The sequence below is a fragment of the Hemitrygon akajei genome, chromosome 8 (assembly GCF_048418815.1).
Source record: "Hemitrygon akajei chromosome 8, sHemAka1.3, whole genome shotgun sequence".
NCBI classification, from domain to species: Eukaryota; Metazoa; Chordata; class Chondrichthyes; order Myliobatiformes; family Dasyatidae; genus Hemitrygon; species Hemitrygon akajei.
The window spans coordinates 53,880,863-53,903,537 of record NC_133131.1 but is presented as its reverse complement, the minus strand read 5'-3'; the positions used below and the strand labels follow the sequence as shown (position 1 = coordinate 53,903,537).

The following is a 22,675-nucleotide window of genomic DNA, read 5'->3' as shown; positions in this document are numbered from 1 at the left end:
CAGGTCTGCCCCCGTCCAATGGAAGCACCACCATTTTGGTCATTGTGGATTGATTTTCCACTTAATAACCCTCCCCAAGCTCCCATCGGCTCCTGAGACTGCCACACTCATGGTTCAACATGTGTTCAGGCTCCATGGCTTTCCTCAAAACATAGTGGCTGATTGTGGACCACAGTTCATTTCCGACTTGTGGAAGGCTTTCTGCTGTCTTGTAGGAGCCACGGACAGCCTCTCATCTGGCTTCCACCCCCGGTCTACGGCCAGACCGAGAGAGTGAACCAGGAGTTGGAGACAACCCTGCACTGTTTTTGCCTCTTCCAACCCCACATCCTGGAGCTCCCAGTTGGTTTGAGCAGAGATCGCCCACAATAACCACCAATATGTCTCCCTTTGAATGTCAGAAGGGATTCCAGCCCCCGCTCTTCCCTGATCAGGAGATCGCTGTAGGAGTTCCTGCTGCCGAACAGCTGATCCAGCGCTACGAGCGCAGCTGGAGACGAGCCAGGGCTTCTCTGCTGCGCATCCAGAATCAGCATTCCCAGCAGCTGATCGGCTCCGTCGACAGGGAAGGCCTTTCAATCCAGGGGAGGCGGTCTGGCTGGCATCAAGGAATCTTCCCCTGAAAGTCAAGAACCGGAAATTGGCACCGCACCTCGTGGGACCATTTGTAGTGGAAAAGGCTGTCTACAAGGTGTCTATAGATTGTGTCTACCAGCACCACTGAAAATCCACCCAGTATTCCATGTTTCTCAGCTTAAGCCAGTTACTACCTCTCCCCTGGCCCTGGTCACTCCACTTCCCCCTCCTCCCCACCTGGTAGATGGTTCCCTTGTCTATACTTGTGCAGCACCTCCTGGCATCTGGCTGGGCACGTGGTAAGGTCCAGTACCTTGTGGACTGGGAGGGGTATGGCCAGAAGAATATACTTGGAGCCCAGTGAAGGATATCTTGGACAAGTCACTGATCCGGAACTTCCAGCGGACACAGGTCTGTGGCGCCTCAGGGGCTGCGCCTTGTGACAAGTATATTAGGTAAATAAATGTTCAGGGGCAGACGGAATCTATCCTAGGATGCTAAGAAAAGTAAAGGAAAAGATTGATGGAGCTTGGATAGAGATTTTTGCATTTTGGTTAGCTTGGACTGAGATACCAGAAGACTGGAGGATAACAAATGGTGTCCCCTTGCTCAAAAGGAGCGGTAGAGATAAGGGTACAAGCCACAGACCAGTGAGCCTTACATCAATGATTGGAAGGTTGCTTGAGGCACAGGGTTTCCGTTTACTTGGAAAGGGAGGATTATTATCACTGACATATACTCGGTGGCGACTTTATTAGGTACAAATACGTTAATGCAAATATTTTAAAAGCACACCATGTACCAGCAACTCAGTGCATAAAAGTAGCATACATGGTCAAGAGCTTCAATTGTTCAGACCAAACATCAAAATGGAAAAGAAATGTGATCTACATGACTTTGACTGTGGAATGTTTGTTGGTGCCAGAAGAGATGGTTTGAGTATCTCAGAATCTGCTGATTTCCTGGGATTTTCAGTCTCTAGAGTTTACTGAGAATGGTGCGAGATACAAAAATTGTCCAGTGAGTGGCAGTTCATTTTGTTTATTTAGTGATCCAGCACAGAGCAGGCTGTTCTGGCCCTTTGAGCCACATCGGCCCAGCAAGCCTACAAACCTGATTGACCCTAATCCAATCACGGGACAGTTTACAAAGACCAGTCAACCTATCCAGTACATCTTTAGACAGTGGGAGGAAACTGGAGCAGCTGGGAAAACCCGTGCATCACATAGTACAGAGACTCCTTGCAGAACAACACTGAAATTGAACTCGACTCCAGAACAACCTGAGCTGTAATGTCGTCATGCTAACTGCTATGTTAAAATACCTTGTTAATGAGAGAAATCAGAGTAGAATGGTTCATTCTCCTCTCATCGCAGACTTATTCAAGTTGACAGAAAAGCATCAGTAACTCAGATAACCACACATTACAACAGTGGTGTGCAGAAGAGTATCTCTGATCATACAACATGTCACCTTGAAGTGCTGCAGGAGCAGAGGACCTCAAACATACAGTCAGTGGTCACTTTATTAGGTGAAGGGAGTTTCTAATAAGGTGGCCACATATGCTGTAAAATTTTTGTTTGAATTTCCAGCATCTGCAGATTTCCTCATATTTGCTGTAAAATTTGTTGTTTTGTGGCACTAGTGCAAAATTACTAGAAGTTGTAATAAGAGTTATATAAAAATAAATAAATAATGGAAAAAGAGAACAAAATAACAAGATAGTGTTCGTGGATTCATAGACCATTCAAAAATCTGATGGTGGAGGGGTATAAACTGTTCCTAAAACATTGAGTGTGTGTATTCAGCTTCTTGAACCTCCTCTCTGATGGTGGTAATGAAAAGAAGGCATTTCTCCAGAGGGTGAGGATCCTGAGTAATGGATGCCGCCTTTTTGAAGATAGTGATAGTGCCCATTATGGAGATGGCTGAGTCTACAACCTTCTGTAGCTGTTTTTTTGATCCTGTGCATTGGAGCCTCCATACCAACAGTGATGCAAACAGTCAGAGTGTTCTCCATGGTACATCTGTAAAGTTTTTTAGTGTTTGGTGACATACCAAATCTCCTCAAACTCTTAATGAAGTACAGCCGCGAGCATGCCTTCTTTGTAATTGCATCAATATGGTGGGTCCAGTGTAGATCCTCAGGGATGTTCACACCCAGGATCTTGAAGCTGCTCATCTTTTCCACCACTGATATTTCAATGAGGGTTGTTCTGACTTCCCCTTTCTGAAACCCACAATCTATTACATGGTCTTACTAACGTTAAGTGCAAGTTTATTGTTACGACACCATTAAAGTAGCCAATCTAGCTCACTCCTGTATGCCTCCTCATTACCATCCGAGATTCTGCTAACAACAGTTGTGTCATTGCCAAATTTATAGAAGATGTTTGAGCCTAGCCACCCAGTCATGAGTGTAGAGAGAGTAGGGCAGTGGGATATCCTTGATTTGGAGGAGTCAACATGGTTTTGTGCAGGGGAGATTATATCTCATAAACCTGATGGAGGTTTTTTGAAGAGGTTATTTGAGGGCCCTGTGCTGCCTTTATGGCAGTTATTTAGTTTATAATATTTTCGCTTAGTAATTCGTTTGTTAGCATTTTTTTGTTAAAGTTAGGATTGTTTAAGTAAATTCATTGTCTGTAATATATCGCGGCATGCGATGACGTCACATCCGGTTTTGCCGCGTCTTGTGGGAAAATACCGGTTTGAAAAAGACAGGAAGGTGGGGGCAGACATGTGCCAGTTCAGCGCAAGCAGGGTTTTCTTTCTACGCACCAGAAACACAGTGAAAGCAACGCTGTAAGTCATGAGATAATCGATATGTTGAATTAAAATGTTAACGCTGATTCTGTTAAAAGTAACGACGGTTGATAAGGTTTATGTTTTCGTTAGTTAAAGAGTCGGGATAGTTTGTGTTGAAGTTTATTTAAAGCAGTCAATGGAGTAGGTAGATTCTGACTGTATGCTGCACTTTAATGTAATGTAGTTATTGTAGTTTTACCTTTGCAAGTATTCACGATGTAAATGTGATATCTAGAAGGAAACAAATATTGTACCAATCTTGTATTGTTTTATCAACAGTTTTCACCATACGTTAATGTGAAGAGTGAACAGTAAATGGTTAATCTTACTGCGACCTTGTTTTCATTGACTACGGTTTAACTCGACGTTTAGTTCAGCGTTCCGTTACACCCGAGCGAGAACGTTACAGGCCCATTTCTGTGCTGTTCAGTTCTCCAGGCGTATCACTGAGCTCTGTGTTCTCCACATCTCTGTCCTTTCAGCTCTGTTTACTTCATTGGAAATGCACAGGTGGTCACAAGACAACTACTGATAAGACCATAAGATATAGGAACTGAATTAGGCCATTTGGCTCATCTCATCATCATGGCTGATTCATTTTCCTTCTCAGCCCCAATCTCCTGCCTTCTCCCCGTATCCCATCATGCTCTGACTAATCAAGAATCTATCAACCTCTGCCTTAAATATATCCAATGACTAGCTTCTGGCTATAAAAGTTCTTCCTCATCTCCATTCTAAATGTTTGCCCCTGTATTCTGAGGCTGTGTCCTCTGATATTAGACTCCCCCACCACAGGAAACATCCTCTCCATGTCCACTCTGTTGAGGCATTCAATATTCAATAGGTTTCAACCATGTTTCATGGATGGATTTCCTACCTTATCTCTTAGCCCATGGAAGAGTATTCAGGACGAATTACCCTGGGCAGCTGAGTGTTTTAAGTTATAAGTCACTGACAACAACAGTTTCAAGCTGAATAATGATGGATATTTTGTGTTAATGTGAGAAATACGGTCTCTTTCCTCCTGTCCTCTGAATCCACTGAACACGTGCAGGTCACAAACAGTAACCTAAACTATTTAAATCCTCTTCAATATCTGAGCCTATGGTGAACTCCATGCATGTTATAAGAGTTTAAGCACAACAAGTATTTAAGGAAAGTGAACATAATTAACTTACTGGAGATGGTAGAATGCTGAGTGACTGAGCATCAGTAGTAACATATGGTTTGAGCTTTTGAGTTCATGCAGAAGACTTTGAGTTGATGGTGATAGAAACATAGAAAACCTACAGCACAATACAGGCCCTACAGCCCCAAAATGCTGTGCCAATCATGTACTTACTTTAGAAATTACTAGGGTTACCCATAGCCCTCTATTTTTCTAAGCTCCATGTACCTACCCTTAAAAGACCTTATTGTATCCGCCTCCACCACTGTCGCTGGCAGCCCATTCCATGCACTCACCACTCTCTGCATAAAAAAACTTACCCCTGACATCTCTATACCTACTTCCAAGCACCTTAAAACTATGCCCTCTCATGTTAGCCATTTCAGCCCTGGGAAAAAGTCTCTGACTATCCACACAATCAATGCCTCTCATCATCTTATACACCTCTATCAGGTCACCTCTCATCCTCTGTCGCTCCAAGGAGGAAAGGCCAACTTCACAATTTCCTGAGTTGAACTCCATCTGCCACTTCTCAGCCCAGTTTTGCATCCTATCAATGTCCGGCTATAACCTCTGACAGCCCTCCACACTATCCACAACACCTCCAACCTTTGTGTCATCAGAAAATTTACTAACCCATCCCTCCACTTCCTCATCCATGTCATTTATAAAAATCACAGAGGAGGGGTCCCAGTACAGATCCCTGAGGCACACCCCTGGTCACCAACCTCCATGCTGAATATGAGCCACTTACAACTACTCTTTGCCTTCGGTGGGCAAGCCAGTTCTGGATCTACAAAGCAATGTCCGCCTGAATCCCATGCCTCCTTACTTTCTCAATAAGACTTGGATGGGGTACCTAATTAAATGCCTTGCTGAAATCCACATAAACTGTATGTACTGCACTGCCTTCATCAACGTGCTTAGTCACATCCTCAGAAAATTCAGTCAGGCTCGTAAGGCACAACCTGCTTTTGACAAAGCCATGTTGACTATTGCTCATCATATTATACTTCTCCAAATGTTCGTAAATCTCAGGGTCTTCTCCATCAATTTACCAATGACTGTAGTAAGACTCACTGGTCTATAACTTCCTGGGCTCTCTCTACTCCCCTTCTTGAATAAGGGAACAACATCTGCAACCCTCCAATCCTCCAGAACCTCTCCCATCCCAATTGATGATGCAAAAATCATTTCCAGAGGCTCAGCAATCTCCTCCCTCACCTCCCACAATAGCCTGGGGTACACATTCTCTTTCTTAATGTTTGTATGCTCAAGCTTTTCAATCCACTGTAAGCCATCCCTATGATCACCAAGATCTTTTTCTGTAGTAAATACTGAAGCAAAGTATTCATTAAGTATCTCTGCTAGCTCCTCCAGTTTCATACACACTTTTCCACTGTCACACATGATTGGTCCTATTCTCTCATGTCTTATCCTCTTGCTCTTCACATACTTGTAGAATGCCTTGTGGTTTTCTTTAATCCTGCTCACCAAGGCCTTCTCATGGCCCCTTCTGGCTCTCATAATTTCAGTCTTGAGCTCCTTCCTGCTAGCCTTATAATCTTATAGATCTCTATCATTACCTAGTTTTTTGAACCTTTCGTAAGCTTTTCTTTTCCTCTTGACTAGATTATCAACAGCCTTTGTACACCACAATTCCTGTGCTCTACCATCCTTTCCCTGTCTGATTGGAACGTACCTATGCAAAGCGACACACAAATGTCCCCTGAACACTTGCCACATTTCTGCTGTACATTTCCCTGAGAACATCTGTTCACAATTTATGCTTCCAAGTTCTTGCCTGATAGCTTCATATTTCCCCTACTCCAATTAAACACTTTCGTAACTTGTCTGTTCCTTTCCCTCTCCAATGCATTGATCATGTGGATAGTCAGAGGCTTTTTCCCAGGGCTGAAATGTCTAGGATAAGAGGGCACAGTTTTAAGGTACTTGGAATTAGCTACAGAGGAGATGTCAGGGGTAAATTTTTTACGCAGCGAGTGGTGAGTGCATTCAATGGGTTTCCGGCGATGGTGGTGGAGGCAGATATGATAAGAGTATTTTAAGAGACTCCAGGTAATTTCTGAGGTAAGGACATGTTTGGCACAGCTTTGTTGGCTGAAGGGCCTGTATTGTGCTGTAGGCTTTCTATGTTTCTATGCTATGGTAAAGGAGAGAGAATTATGATCACTATCTCCAAAATGCTCTCCCACTGAGAGACCTGACACCTGACCAGGTTCATTTCCCAATATCAGATTAATTACAGCCTCTCCTCTTGTAGGCTTTTCTACATATTGTGTCAGGAAATTTCCTGAACACACCTAACAAACTCCACCCCATCTAAACCCCTTGCTCTGGGAAGATGCCAATCTATATTTGGAAAATTACAATCTCCCACCACAACAACCCTGTTATTATTACACCTTTTCAGAATCTGTCTCTCCATTTGCTCCTCGATCTCCCTGTTACTATTGGGTGGTCTATAAAAAACACCCAATAGAGTTATTAACCCCTTCCTGTTTCTAACTTCCACCCACAGAGAATCAGTAGACAATCCCTCCATGACTTCCTCCTTTTCTGCAGCCGTGTCACTATCTCTGATCAGCAGTGCCACGCCCCCACCTCTTTTGCCTCCCTCCCTGTCCTTTTTAAAACATCTAAAGCCTGGCACTCTGAGAAACCATTCCTGCCCGTGAGCCATACAAGTCTCTGTAATGGCCACAACATCATAGCTCCAAGTACTAATCCAAGCTCATCCTCTTTGTTCATGACAATTTTTGCATTAACATAGACACATCTCAAACCATTGGTCTGAGCATATCCTTTCTCTATCACCTGCCTATTCTCCCTCTCCAAGTCTCCAAGTTTTCTCTATTTGTGAGCCAACCGCCCCTTCCTCCATCTCTTCAGTTCGGTTCCCACCCCCCAGCAATTCTAGTTTAAATTCTGCCTAGTAGCCTTAGCAAACCTCACTGCCAGCATATTGGTCCCCCTTGGATTCAAGTGCAACCCGTCCTTTTTGTACACATCACAGCCTGTCCCAAAGGAGGTCCCAATGATCCAGAAACCTGAATCTCTGCTCCAATCCATCAGCCATTCATTTATCCTCCACCTCGCTCTATTCCTATACTCACTGGCACATGTCACTGGTGATGTATCAGTTGAGTGTGAGATGAGGAGGAAGAGCTGAGTGGATAGAAGAAATCACCAGAATACACTTGGCCACAGCTGGGAACACAACTCCAGGTTAGAGGTATATGATATATTTCACACATGTGGAGGAGATTTACTCATTACATATATTTTTGCCTTGCAGCCTATCCAAGCTCGGAGATTCCACAGGGACAGATGGATTCCCTGCTCTCCATTATCTCAAGTCAGAGAGAAAGGTTCCGAGCAAGAAACCAGGAGCTGGAATCTGTATGTAAATAATAATAAATGCCAGAACTTAAAGAAAATATCTTGCTGGGTAGTGCTAAACCTCGAAAGGACATTGTTTTCACATATGTTAGAACCACATAAGTAAACAGCAATTCAGAAGCCCATCCAGTTGCTGCCATTCTTTGGGAGGTTATTGAGAGACAAAAAAGGAGATTATTGGTAACTTGATGTAGATTGTGAGTATCTCCTTTTACCACAGCAAGGTCTCAGAGAACTAAAGAATAGGCAGTGTTGGTCCCCGTGTTTAAGATGGGCAGTAGAAACAAGCCAGGAAATTATAGGCTAGTGAACTTCACATCACTGGTAAGGAAATTATTTAAATTTATTTTGAATTTGAATTTATTGATTTGAATCTTACATCCATCCCACAAGATGAGGGAATAAAAATCTTTGTGTTGTGACTCCATTGCAATGTACAGACATATGAACTTATAAGTCTAATGGCATGTAAAAAGAAGCTGTCCCATGGCTTGTTGGTCCTGTATTTAATGCTCTGATACCAGTTGCCAGACAGAAGCAACTAAAACAGTTTATGGTTGGGGTGACTGGTATCCCCGATGATCTTCCAGGCCTTCTTTTATGCACCTGCTGCTGTAAAAGTTCTCAATGGAGGGAAGTGCACATCCACAGATGCGATGGGCTGTCCATACCACTCTCTGCAGTGCCCAATGATCAAGGTTGGTGCAGTTCCTGTACTAGGCAGTGATACAGCCAGTCAGGATGCTCTCAATGGTGCCCCTGTAGAAGGTTTGGAGGAACTGGGGGCTCATGCCGAACTTTTTCAGTTGCCTGAGGTGGAAGAGATGCTGTTGTGCTTATTTGGCCACACAGCTGGTGTGTATAGTCCCGGTGAGATCTTCCATGATATGTATACCAAGGAACTGAAATTACTCACCCTCTCAGCTGCAGTCCCTTTGATGTTGATCGAGGCGAGCCTCCATTCCTCCTGTAATCCACGATCAGCTGTTTGGTTTTTTGGACATTGAGGAAGAGGTTACTGGATAAGATTCTTGGGGATAGCTATTACTCATGTCTGGAAGAACACAGATTTATTAGACAAAGTCAGCATAGTTTTATGTGGGAGAGATCATGTTTTACAAACGTGATTGAGTTTCGTGAGGAGGCAACAAAAGGAATTAATGAGAGTTTGCTAGTGAATGTTGTCTACATGGACTTTAGTAAAGCTTTCAGCAAAGTTCCTCATAGTGTCATAGGAAATTACAGTAAAGAAACAGGCCCCTCGGCCCACCTAGTCTGTGCCGAACCATTTATACTGCCTACTCCCATCGACCTATTCCTGGACCATAGCCCTCCATTCCCTTACCATTCATCTACCAATTCAAACTTCTCTTAAATGTTGTAATAGAGCTTGCATGCACCACTTGTGCTGACAGCTGATTCCACACTCTCACGACTCTTTGGGTGAAGAAGTTTTCTCTCATGATTCCCTTAAATTTTTCACCTTTCACCCTTAACCCATGAGCCTTAGCTGTAGCCCCACCTATCCACATTGCAAAAAGCCTGCTTGCATTTACCCTATGTATGTCCCTCATAATTGTGTATACCTGTATCAACTCTCCCGTTAACCTTCTACATTTCAAGGAATAAAGTCTTAACTTCAATCTTTCCTTATAACTCAGGTCCACCACTCCTAGCAACATCCTTGTAAATTTTCTCTATGCTCTTTCAACCTTAGTTACATTGTTTCTGTAGATAGGTGACCAAAACTGCACAAAACTCCAAATTAGCCCTCATCAAAATCTTATGCAACTTCAACATATATCACATCTCCTGTACTCAATACTTTGATTTATGAAGGTCAATGTGTCAAAAGCTTTCTTTACAATCGTATCTGCCTGGGCCGCCACCTTCAATAAATTATATACCTGTATTCCCAGATCCCTTTGTTCTACCACACTGCTTAGTGCCTTGCCGTTTACTGTGTTGGGTCTCTGTTTATTTTCTGATCCTTAGGGTTCTTCCTGGAAGCAGGAATGACGAGCAGTCTTAATTCTAAGATTTCAGTTTATTTTAAAGTAACATCCTGATGAGCCTCTTCCGCACTCTCACTAAAGCCAAAACATCATTCCTGTAACAACAACACACACAAAATGCTGGTGGAACGCAGCAGGCCAGGCAGCATCCATAAGGAGAAGCACTGTCGACGTTTTGGTCCGAGACTGTCAGGACTCATTCCTGTAATGGGGTGACCAGAACTACAAACAACACTCGAAATGTGGCATATCCAAAGTTTTATATAACTTGCCAACTTTTTTACTGCAACTTTTAAGAGATATCTGAGCAGGCAAATGAACAGGTTGGCCCATTCCTGTGCTATGTTCTCTGTCCTGTGAAAGCTGGCTGGGTGACTGCCTGCATAGGTAGAAGAGGACTTGGTTCCACTTACACAGTGTTTCCCACGGACCATCTGATCACGTGTGAAAGCACCTGTATCCCTTCTACAGACATTAAACACAAGGAGCCTTTCTGTGGGTTTTGTTTTACACATTGCACTGACAGTTCAATTGAATTTGCTGCTGCTGTGAAAATTGCTGAGGTGGGCTTCTGGGACTAGAAGGGTGGAACTAACTCTCCATTTTCACTCCCAGGTATGGTACCATGGAACAGTCCAAATCCCAGTGACTGAACTTACAGAGCACTCCCCATGAGGGCTATGAGTGTTTGGTGAAACAGAAAGCAAATGCAGATTCAGCTCTGCCCTGGTCTTATCAGTAATTTCCCCAGTAGTAGTAGTAGTTGTGGTGGTAGTAGTGATACTAGTAGTTAATGCATTAGTTACGTAATAAACGACTGACCATTTCAGAGTGTGATTTCTTAAGGCCATGAAAAACTGAAATGGTTCACCTCAGAAATGGGGAATTGATGTCACATAAACTGACATCAGCACAAGGCAAAGGGTGTGTTCAAAGAACTGTACTAACTTCTCATTTAGGTCTTCTTTCCTCAATGCCCCTGGATTTAAAAATGATCATCTTAATGCAGAATAACCCTCAGTATTTATGATTTATTCAGTATTTATGAAGTATTTATTTCAGGTGGAAATGGGCCATCACAGTTCATATAGCATGTGTTCTTATGGAACCAATTGCTCACACTGGAGTCTCTGGAACGGATGGATATGAAATGCTTGTTGTAGTCACGCAAACAGTACTTCTGTTTCAGTGTATCTGTTTCCTGAAACTCGTGAGACAATACTCAAAACTGTATTTTATAAGGAATCATGAAGAAGGGTCTCAGCCTGAAACCCTGATTGTTTGAGCTCCTTCAACATATTGTGTGTTGCAACTTACAATAAAGCTTTTTCAGTTTCAAAAGCTCACTTGACTGAAACTTTTACTGTCTTCTACATGAAGTTTCAGTTTAGAAATCAATATATTTTTCTCACTGGAAAAAAGTTGAGTGCTTAAGACCATAAGACATAAGAGCAGAATGAGGCTTTTCAGTCCATCGAGTCCACTCTGCCATTTCATCATGCTGATCCCTGATCCGATTCAACCCCATACACCTGCCTCTCACCATATCCCTTGATGCCTGACCAATCTGGAAACTGTCAACTTCCAATTTATACCCAAGAATTGGTCCCAACCGCAGGCTATGTTAGAGCATTCCACAGATTCACCACTCTTTGGCTAAAAAAATTCTTCCTTACCTCTGCACTAATAGCTCACCCCTTAATTTTAAGGCTGTGCCCTCTGGTTCTGGATACCTCCACAAGAGGAAACATCCTCTTCACATCCACCTTATCTAGTCCTTTCAACATTTGATAGGTTTCAATGAGATTCCCACACATTCTTCTGAATTCCAGTGAGTACAGGCCCAAAGCTGCCAGACGCCCCTCATATGTTAACCCCTTCATTCCCAGAATTATCCTTATGAACCTCCTCTGGACTCCCTCCAACACCCTTTCTGAGTTAAGGGGCCCAAAACCATTGGCAAGTATCATATAAAGCTTCAGCATTATTTGCTTGTTTTATGTTCTATTCCCCTTGAAATAAATGCCAAATTGCATTTACCTTCTTTACCACAGACACAACCTTCTGGGAGTCTTGCACAAGGATTCCTAAGTCCCTTTGCACCTCTGAATTTTAGAATTTTCTCCCCATTTAGATAATAGTCTGCACTATTGTTCCATTTAGCAAAATGCATTATCATGCATTTTCCAATACTGTATTCCATTTTCCACTTTTTTGCCCATTCTTCCAATTTGTCTAAGTCCTGCTGCAATTGTATTGCTTCCTCAGCACTACCTACCCACCCCCCCCCCCACTTATCTTCTTATCATCCACAAACTTTGTCACAGTGACCATAGAACATTACAGCACAGAAACAGGCCTTTTGGCCCTTCTTGGCTGTGCCAAACCATTTTTCTGCCTAGTCCCACTGACCTGCACCTGGGCCATATCCCTCCAGACCCCTCTCATCCATATACCTGTCCAAGTTTTTCTTAAATGTCAAAAGTGAGCCCGCATTCACCACTTCATTTGGCAGCTCATTCCACACTCCCACCACTCTCTGCGTGAAGAAGTCCCCACTAATGTTCCCTTTAAACCTTTCCTCCTTCACCCTTAACCCATGACCTCTGGTTTTTTTCTCCCCTGGCCTCAGTGGAAAAAGCCTGCTTGCATTCACTCTATCTATACCCATCATAATTTTATATACCTCTATCAAATCACCCCACATTCTCCTACGCTCCAGGGAATAAAGTCCTAACCTATTCAGCCTTTCTCTGTAACTCAGTTTCTCAAGTCCCGGTAACATCCTTGTAAACCTTCTCTGCACTCTTTCAACCTTATTAATATCCTTCCTGTAATTAGGTGACCAAAACTGCACACAGTACTCCAAATTCAGTCTCACCAATGTCTTATACAACCTCACCATAACATTCCAACTCTTATACTCAATACTTTGATTTATAAAGGTCAATGTACCAAAAGCTCTCTTTACAACCCTATCTACTTGTGACGCCACTTTTAGGGAATTATGTATCTACTCCCAGATCCCTCTGTTCTACTGCACTCCTCAGTGTCCTACCATTTACCTTGTATGTTCTACCTTGGTTTGACCTACCGAAGTGCAACACCTCACACTTGTCTGCATTAAACTACATCTGCCATTTTTCAGCCCATTCCTCCAACTGGTCCAAATCCCTCTGCAAACTTTGAAAAAATTCCTCACTGTCCACTACACCTCCACTCTTTGTATCATCAGCAAATTTGCTGATCCAATTTGCCACATTGTCATCCAGATCATTGATATAGATGACAAATAACAATGGACCCAGCACTGATCCCTGTGGCACACCACTAGTCACAGGCCTCCACTCAGAGTAGCAATCCTCCACTACCACTCTCTGACTTCCATTGAGCCAATGTCTAATCCAATTTACTACCTCACCATGTATACCTAGCGACTGAATCTTCCTAACTAACCTTCCATGCGGGACCTTGTCAAAGGCCTTACTGAAGTCCATGTAGACAACATCCACTGCCTTCCCTTCATCCACTTTCCTGTTAACTTCCTCGAAAAACTCTAATAGATTGGTTAAACATGACCTACCACGCACAAAGCCATGCTGACTGTTTCTAATAAGTCCCTGTCTATCCAAATACTTGTAGGTCCTATCTCTTAGTATTCCTTTCAATAATTTACCTACTACCGATGTCAAACTTACCAGCCTATAATTTCCCGGCTTACTTTTTGAGCCTTTTTTAAACAACGGAACTACAAGAGCTATCCTCCAATCCTCCGGCACCTGACCGGAGATAATTTACATTATCTAAATCATTGATGAACAATGTAAAAAGTAAGGACCCCAATACTGACCCCTGAGAAACACCACTAGTCACCGGCAGCCAACCAGAAGAGGCCCCCTTTATTCCCATTCGCTACCTCCTGCCATTCCTCTATCCATGCCAGTATTTTTCCTGTAACACCATAGAATTTTATCTTGTTAAGCAGCCTCATGTCCGGCACCTTATCAAATGCCTTCTGAGAATCTAAATAAAAGACATCTACTGGCTTTCCTTTGTCCACCCTGCTTGCTTCTTCCTCGAAGAATGGTAACAGATTTGTCAGGCAATATTTCCTTTGACAGAAACCATGCTGACTTTGACTTATTTTATCATTAGTCTCCAAGCACCCTGCAACCTTGACCCTTCATAATGGACTCCAATACTTCCCTAAGCACTGAGGTTAGTCTAACAGGCCTATAATTTCCTCTCTTCTGTCTTATTTCCTCTTAAAGAATGGAGTAACAATTGTAATTTTCCAGTCCTCTGGGACCATGCCAAAATCAAGTGATTCTTGAAACATCATGACCAATGCTTCCGTTATCTCTCAGCAACCTCTTTCAGAAATCTGGGTTGTAGTGCACCTGGTCCAGCTGACTTATCCACCTTAAGACCTTTCAGTTTGCCTAGCAGTTTTCTTTGTAATAGCAATGGCACTTACTCCTGCTCACGGACCTCTGGCATACAGCTCGTGTCTTCCGCAGTAAAGACTGAAGCAAAGTATTTCTTAATTTCATCTTTGTTCCCATTACTACCTCACCAGCATCATTTTCCAATGGTCCAATATCATTTCTCACTTCCCTTTTATTCTTTATATAACTGAAAAAACTTCTAGTATCCTGTTTTATATTATCGGCTAGTTTGCTCTCATATTTCATCTTTTCCCTTCTTTTTCAATTGCCTTTTGTTGAATTTTATGAACTTCCCAATCATCCAACTGCCCACTCAATTTTGCTATCTTATATGCCTTTTCCTTGGCTTTTATGCAGTCCTTAACTTACCTTGTCAGCCACCGATGCCTAGCCTGTCATTTGAAAACTTTTTCTTCTGCGGGACATATCTATCCAGCACCTTGTGAACTATTCACAGCCACCTCTGCTCTGCCATCATCCCTGCCAGTATCCTCCTCCAATCCACCTGGACAAGCTCCTCTCTCATGCCTCTGTCATTCCCTTTATTCCATTGCAATACTGTTGCATGTGACTTAAGCTTCTCTCTCAAAATGTAGTATGAAATCAATCATATCATGATCACTGCCTCCTAAGGGTTTCTTTGCGTTAATCTGACTAATAAAATCTGGGTTCTTACACAACACCCTATCTAAGGTGGTCTTTCCCCAAATAGGCTCAAGCATAAGCTGCTTTAAAAAGCCTTTGTGTAGGCATTGAATCCACCATTCAATCATGTCTGATCCTTTTTTTCTCCTCCTCAACCCCAGTTCTCAGCCTTATCCCCATAACCTTGGATGTCATGTCCAATCAAGAACCTATCAATCACTGCCTTAAATACACTCAACGGCCTGACCTCCACGGCTGCACTGCAACAAATTCTGCAAATTCACCACCCTCTGGCTAAAAGAATTTCTCCACATCTGTGTCTTGAATGGACGCACCTCTATCCTGACCCTGTGCCCTCTTGACCTAGACTCTCCCACCATGGAAAACATCCTTTCCACATCTACAATGTCTAGGCTTTTCAACATTCGAAAGGTTTCAATGAGATCCCAACTCATCCTTCAAAATTCCAGTAAGTACAGACCCAGAGTCATCAAACGTTCCATGTATGATATCCCTTTCATTCCCGGAATCATCCTTGTGAAGCTCCTCTGGACCCTCTCCAATGCCAGTACATCCCTTCTAAGATGTGGAGTCCAAGACTGTACACAGTACTCAAGGTGAAACCTCACCAGTGCCTTATAAAGCCTCAGCATCACATCCCTGCTCTTGTATTCTAGACCTCTTGAAATGAATGATAACATTGCATTTGCCTTCCTCATCAGCGACGCATCCTGCAAGCTAACCTTTAGGGTGTTCTGCACAAGGACTCCCAAGACCCTCTGCATCTCAAATTTTTGGATTTTTTTCCTGTTTAGAAAATAGTCCACTCATTTATTTCTACTACCAAAGTGCATGACCATGCAATTTCCAGCATTATATTTCATTTGCGGCTTTCCAGCCCATTCTGCTAATCTGTCTTAAGTCCTTCTGAATCCTACGTGTTTCATCAACACTACCTGCCCCTCCACCAATCTTCTTATCATCTGCAAACTTGGCAACAAAACCGTGTATTTCATCGTCTGAATCATTTATATACAGCATAAAAAGCAGTGATCCCAAAATCGACCGCTGCGGAGCACCACTAGTCACTGGCAGCCAATCAGAAAAGCACCCTTTTATTCCCATTCACTGCCTTCTTCCAATCAGCCAATGCTCTAACTATGTTAGTAACTTCCCTGTAATACCACGGGCTCTCAACTTAGTAAGCAGCCTCATATGTGGTAACTTGTCAAAGGCCTTCCAAAAATCCAAATATACAGCATCCACTGCACCCCCTTTCTCTATCCTATGTGTAATCTCCTCAAAGAATTCCAACAGGTTTGTCGGGCTGAATTTTCACTAAAGGAAACCATGCTGACTTTGTACTTCCTTGTCTCATCAAGTGCTCCATCACCTCATCCTTAACAATTGACTCTAACATCTTCCCAACCACTGAGGTCAGGCTAACTGGTCTATAATTTCCTTTCTGCTGCCTTCCTCCTTTCTGAAAGACTGGAGTAACATTTGCAAATTTCCAGTCCTCTGGCACCTTACCAGAGTCCATTGATTTTTGAAAGGTCATTGCTAATGCCACCACAATCTCTAATGCTACCTCATTCAAAATCCTAGGGTGCAGTTCATCTGGTCTGGGTGACTTATGTACTTTTAGGTCTTTCAGCTTTTTGGGCATACTTTCCCTTGTTATAGTAACTGCACCCATTTCTCTTCCTTCACACACTACAACATCTGGCATACTACTAGTGTCGCCAACAGTGAAGACTGATGCAAAATACTCATTTAGCTCATTTGCTCATCTCCTTGTCCCTGTTATTATTTCTGTTGCCTCATTTTCTAGCAGTCCTATATCCAATCTCATCTCTCTATTTTTTACCATACTTGAAAAAGCTTTTACTATCCACTTTGATATTATTTGCTAGCTTGCTCTCATATTTCATCTTTTTCCTTCTAATAATTCTTTTAGTTGCTCTCTGTACGTTTTTATAAACTTCCCAGTCTTCTGTCTTCCCACTAATTTTTGCGTTTTTGTATGCCCTCCCTTTTGTTTTTACATTAACTTTGACTTCCCTTTTCAGCCATGGTTGTACTAATTTGCCATTTGACTATTTCTTCATTTTTGGAATACATATGTCCTCCACCTTCCTCATTTTTCCCAGAAAAGTACGCCATTGCTGCTATGCTGACATCCCTGCCAGCAGCTCCTTCCAATTTACTTTGACCAACTCCTTTCTCATACCACTGTAATTTCCCTTACTCCACTGAAATATGCTACTGGTTCCTAAGGGTTCTTTTACCTTAAGCTCCCTAATCACCTCTGGTTCATTACATAACACTAAATCCAGTATAGCTGATCCCCTAGTAGGCTCAACAACAAACTGCACTAAAAAGCCATCTCTTAGGCATTCAACAAACTCACTTTCTTGAGGTCCATTACCAACCTGATTTTCCCAATCAACCCGCATGTTAAAATCTCCCATGACTATCATAACATTGCCCTTTTAACACATCTTTTCTATTTCCTATTGTATTCTGTGGTCCATTGGATAGGTATATGGACAGGAAAGGAATGGAGGGTTATGGGCTGAGTGCAGGTCGGTGGGACTAGGTGAGAGTAAGCATTCGGCACAGACTAGAAGGGCTGAGATGGCCTGTTTCCGTGCTGTAGTTGTTATATGGTTATCATACCTGGCAATCTGTAATAGTACAAGAAGATCACCCATCTTATTTCTTATACTCTGCGCATTGAGATGCAACACCTTGAGTGCCGTAATTGCTACCATTTTTGATCTTGCATCCCTAATGTTTTGATATTCACCCTGTTGGCTGTGACTATGTCCAATCATCTCCCTGCCCTCCTGATAGTCTTGACTACACACTATCTTTGCTTTCTTTACATCCTGTCCTGAGACCCATCACTCCGGTTCCACCCCCATGCCAAATTAATTTAAACCCTCCCCAACAGCTCTAACAAACATGCCCACGAGAATATTCATCCCTCTTGGGTTCAAGTGCAACCTGTCACTTTTGTACAGGTCATACCTCCCCCTGAAGAGATCCCAATGATCCAAGAACCTGAAGCCCTGACCCCTGCACCTGCTTCTCAGCCACACATTTACCTACCAAATCATCCTGTTTCTACCCTCACTTGCTTATGGCACAGGCAGCAATCCAGAAATTACTACTCTGGAGGTCCTGTTTCTCAGCTTTCTACCTAGCTGTCTTAAATTTCTTCAGGACCTCTTTGCTTTCCTTTCTATGTCATGGTACCAATATGTACCAAGACATCTGGCTGCTCTCTCTCCCTCTCCAAAATGTTGTGGGCGGGATCTGAGACACCCCTGACCCTGGCACCTGGAAGGCAACATACCATCTGGCTGTCCTGTTCACATCCCCACAGAATCTCCTGCCTGTTCCCCTGACTATTGAGTCCCCTAACACCACCACTCCCTTCTCTCGCTCTTTCCCTTTTGCACGATGGACCCATGCTCAGTGCCTGTAATCCGGTCACCGTGGCATTCCCCCGGGAGGTCATCCCCCACAAGAGTATCCAAAGCGGTTTACTTATTTTTGAGGGGAATGGCCATAAATCAAAGAGTGGAAAGATTTAAATGGAACTTTTTCATATAGAGGGTGGTGAGCATATGGAACAAGCTGCCAGAGGAAGTGGTTGAGGTGGGTACAATCATATTATTTGAGAAGTACATGCTGGGGCAGGGCTTGGAAGGGTATTGGCTGAACGCAGGAAATTGAGACTAGCTGGGTGAGCGCTATGATCACCGTGAACTTGTTGAGCCAAAGAGCCCATATCTGTGCTGCATTACTCTATGACTTTAATTTCCAGTGGTGAACAGTGAAATGTAAAACAGGACAGTCATTTCATACATCTATATTCATGGGTCATTTCCAGGATTCAGTCTTCCATTTTGTGTTCCAGGACAATCACATGATGCAACAAACAATACATGCACTTCAGAATGAATTGGACAACTTGCGTGCTGACAACATCAAATTGTATGAGAAGATCAAGTTTCTGCAAAATTATTCTGGCAGAGTGAGTACAAATACTTGTAAGTGGTAGCTGAAGCAGGTTATGGCATTGATCAACAGACCAACACAGTGTACCGCAGCCCTTTGCATGTTTCAGGGGAAAGCAAGGACAGGTCTTCCATCTGACTGCCAGCACTACAACCAGATCTCAGAATATAGAACAGTGCAGCACAGAACAGGTCCTTCAGCGTATGATGTTTGTGCTGACCATGGTGCATATGTCTGCTCATGGTCTGTACCCTGCCATCCACTACCTGTTCACGCATCTGTCTAAATGCCTCTGAAGTGTTGCTTCTACCACTTCCCCTGGATCCTACCATTGTCTGTGAAGAAAAAATCTTTCATTCCAAGTTTGTCCACATTCTTTAAAGTGAACATCCTCTAATCCAAACTTTATTCTGGTGAACCACTCCTGCATCCTCTCCAGTGACTAGAAATGTACACAACACTCCAAATGCAGCATCACCAAATTTTTACAAAGTGGCAACATGACTTACTAACATTTACAAAGAACAAAGCACAGTACAGGCCATTCGGCCCACAATATTGTGCTGACCCTTAAACCCTGCCCCCCCCCATATAACCCTCCACCTTAGATTCCTCCATATACTGTCTAGTAATCTATTCAACACCCTGACCAAAGAGGCAAGTATTCCATGTGTCTTCTTTACCACCCTGTCTACTTGTGTTGCCACTTTCAGTGCATTAAAGGGCACAAAATTGCGCTGCAAGATCCTGCCACCTTCCTGAGGTTTTACCGAGCTGCCTGAGCAATGCTAACTGCAGCTATAAAGGGAAGACAACCCCTCTTGGTAGAAGGCATGTTGCTGCATCACTGCAGCTCATCAAAGCAGGATTAACAACTTAAGCCTTACCACTGACAGTGGGTTTTTTATTTTTATAAATGTAAAGTTTTTTTAAATTCTTTTATACACTGGATTTTGTTAATTGGACCACGTCTGAACCAGTTCATTTTCGTCCAATTTAAATGTCTGCCCCAATTAGCTGAAGTTTCATGGAAATAGAAGCATGGAAAGCATATAAAAAAAGCAAAATACCGTTTAACCAAGTAACAATTTATGTACTTAAATGAAATACAGAACAATTTAGAGCACCACCAATACCTCTAAAGTACTATAAAACTCTGTATTAGTTTCTAAAAGTTATCAACAGAGGAATTCATCTGCCGTGGTATTTTGATTGAATGTAAATGAACAAAATTAGCAAAGACACCTAGTGCAGATAATGGACTGCCTTCATACAATGCTTTAGATGAGTGCATTCTCAAAATCTTCATTTTCATTGTAACATTCAAGATGATTGTCAATACATTAATAGTTCCTGAATTATTGAAGTAGTGAAATTGTTCCATTTGCACTCCTGGCTGTTTCTGGCACTCTAAGCCTGAATGCTTGAAACTTTGGTGAGCAAAACAATTCCAAATTGTGTCACTGCTTATTTCTTGCCATTTGTCAGTGATGAGAATCGCTGCAACACAGTGTAGTGCCTATCGGCCACTCAAGTGCAAACAACTGACACTAGTTAGAAATTGTTTGGCAACAGTCTCCTGCCCCAATTAAGTGGCATATTGTCCCAAATTTTTAAGAGTTGTACCAAATAAATGGCTGCCCCGATTAATCAATGGCCCAATTAACTGGAGTCCATTGTAATTGCCTCTTTCATATGCTGGTGTTACCCAATCTTTGTGAATGTGAAAGGTGTTTGATGAGTGCAGCCTTTGTATGTGTTATGGTAGTTGTGGAGGTCATGGAGGAGGTCAGGTGTGAGTAGGGGTCAGTGAGGGAGTCATCAGTGGGACTTGTCAGTAATATAGTCAGTGGTGTTGTGTGACCACATGTGTTTCCTCTCATGCCCTGGTTTTCTCCACATCTCAAAGTCATGCAGGTTCCCAGTGTGAAGATGAATGATAGAATCTAGGAGAGTTGATATAATGTGGGAAAATGGATTACAGGAAGAATTAATGATGAACAGGACTTCTATGTGAGCCAAAAGAAACCCAGAAGGTTGGAATGGTATCCTGTGTAATAATAAAATGTGGAAAATATAAGACATTTTGTGATTTACGTGGATGAATGTGATCTGACAAGAGAAAGTCTCCTTAGTTCATTGATCAAAGCACCATGTCGCAGCCCAAAATGCTGGCACTGTGCCCTGGCCATGAACACTGACACCGTAACTGGTCGGTCACACACCAGAATAACTGCTGTATTTTCTGATGCCGGCTGTTATCTCCACAGGGCTCCAGCAGTGATGACACCGAACTGCGCTACTCCTCGCAGTATGAAGAGCGTCTAGACCCATTTGCCTCTTTCAGCAGGAAGGTTGGACATTCTAAAAGCACAACCTTATTTAACATGTATTGTAATTTTGAGTAAGAGGCACCAAAATAAAGTTAGCAGACATATGAGGTCTTGGAGTTGATGAATACAGAGCAGGTTCAAAGAACTTCATGGCCTCCAGCTGGAGTTAGAACATAGACCAGTGGAGCTCTGGAACAGGCACTTCTGCTCGCCATGATTGTGCTGACAATGTTCCCAAATTAAACTAATCACATGCTGATGATCTGCATCCCTCCATTCCCTGCCTGGTCATCTGTCAGCTTAGCTGCCCCTGAAATGTCACTATTGTAATTGCATCCATCACTTTACCTGAGAGCACGTTCCAGGTACTTGGCACTCTCTGAATACAAAAAAATGCTTTGTACATTTCCTTTCAACTTTCCCCCCCTCACCTTCAAGCTATGCTTCCTAGAATTTAACATTTCCCCATTGGGTAAAATGCTCTATCCATGGTATCTATTTCTCTCTTAATCTTATAAACCTCCATCACATCCCCTCTCAGCCGCTGATATTCCAGAGCAAACAATCCATTTGTCCAATCTCTCTTAAAGCTAATATTCTCTACTCTAGGCAACATCTTAGTAAACTTCTGTACTGTCCCCCAAAGCCCCCACATCCTTCCTGTAATACAGAACCAGAACTACAAATGTGGCTTTACACAACTTCAACATGACTTCCTGATTTTTATACTCAATACTCTGACCACTGAAGGCAAGCATTCCTAACACCTTCTGTACTGGCCAGTCTACAAAAGATCCTGCCATTTCTATACTCTATACTTGTCTCATACAATTGACAAAGCACAGCACCTCACCTTTTAAATTAATTAATTAATCAATTACTTCATGATTTAGAGATACAGTTCCAGCCCACTGGGGGGAGCCACCAAGCAACCTTACCCTAATCACAGGACAATTTACAATGACAAATAGTGGAGGACACCGGAGGAACCCTGTGTACACACAGGAAGAATGTACAAACTTTCTTATATAGGGCACCAGAGTTGAACTGTGAACTCCAGTACACCCTGAGCATGCTAACTGCTACACTACCTTCTCTGCCCGCAATTTCATCTGGTCTACTTTCAGCTGTATACTTTGAACTCATTTTACACTGCCGATTTCTATGACATCTACAAATTTACTAGTCAACCTACCTGCAGTTTTGTCCCTATCATTTTGTAACTGT

General features: G+C 42.7%; 1 protein-coding gene across 1 annotated transcript in view; it reads left to right on the top strand.

The window, feature by feature from the left end:
• LOC140731911 (protein CASP-like) overlaps window positions 1-22,675 on the top strand; it is a 725,429-nt gene that overhangs the window by 665,446 nt on the left and 37,308 nt on the right. Inside the window, exons 17-19 of the mRNA XM_073053890.1 lie at window positions 7,872-7,975; window positions 19,015-19,131; window positions 21,386-21,469. Coding sequence (XP_072909991.1) covers window positions 7,872-7,975; window positions 19,015-19,131; window positions 21,386-21,469 — 305 coding nt within the window. The remainder of the gene's footprint in view (window positions 1-7,871; window positions 7,976-19,014; window positions 19,132-21,385; window positions 21,470-22,675) is intronic.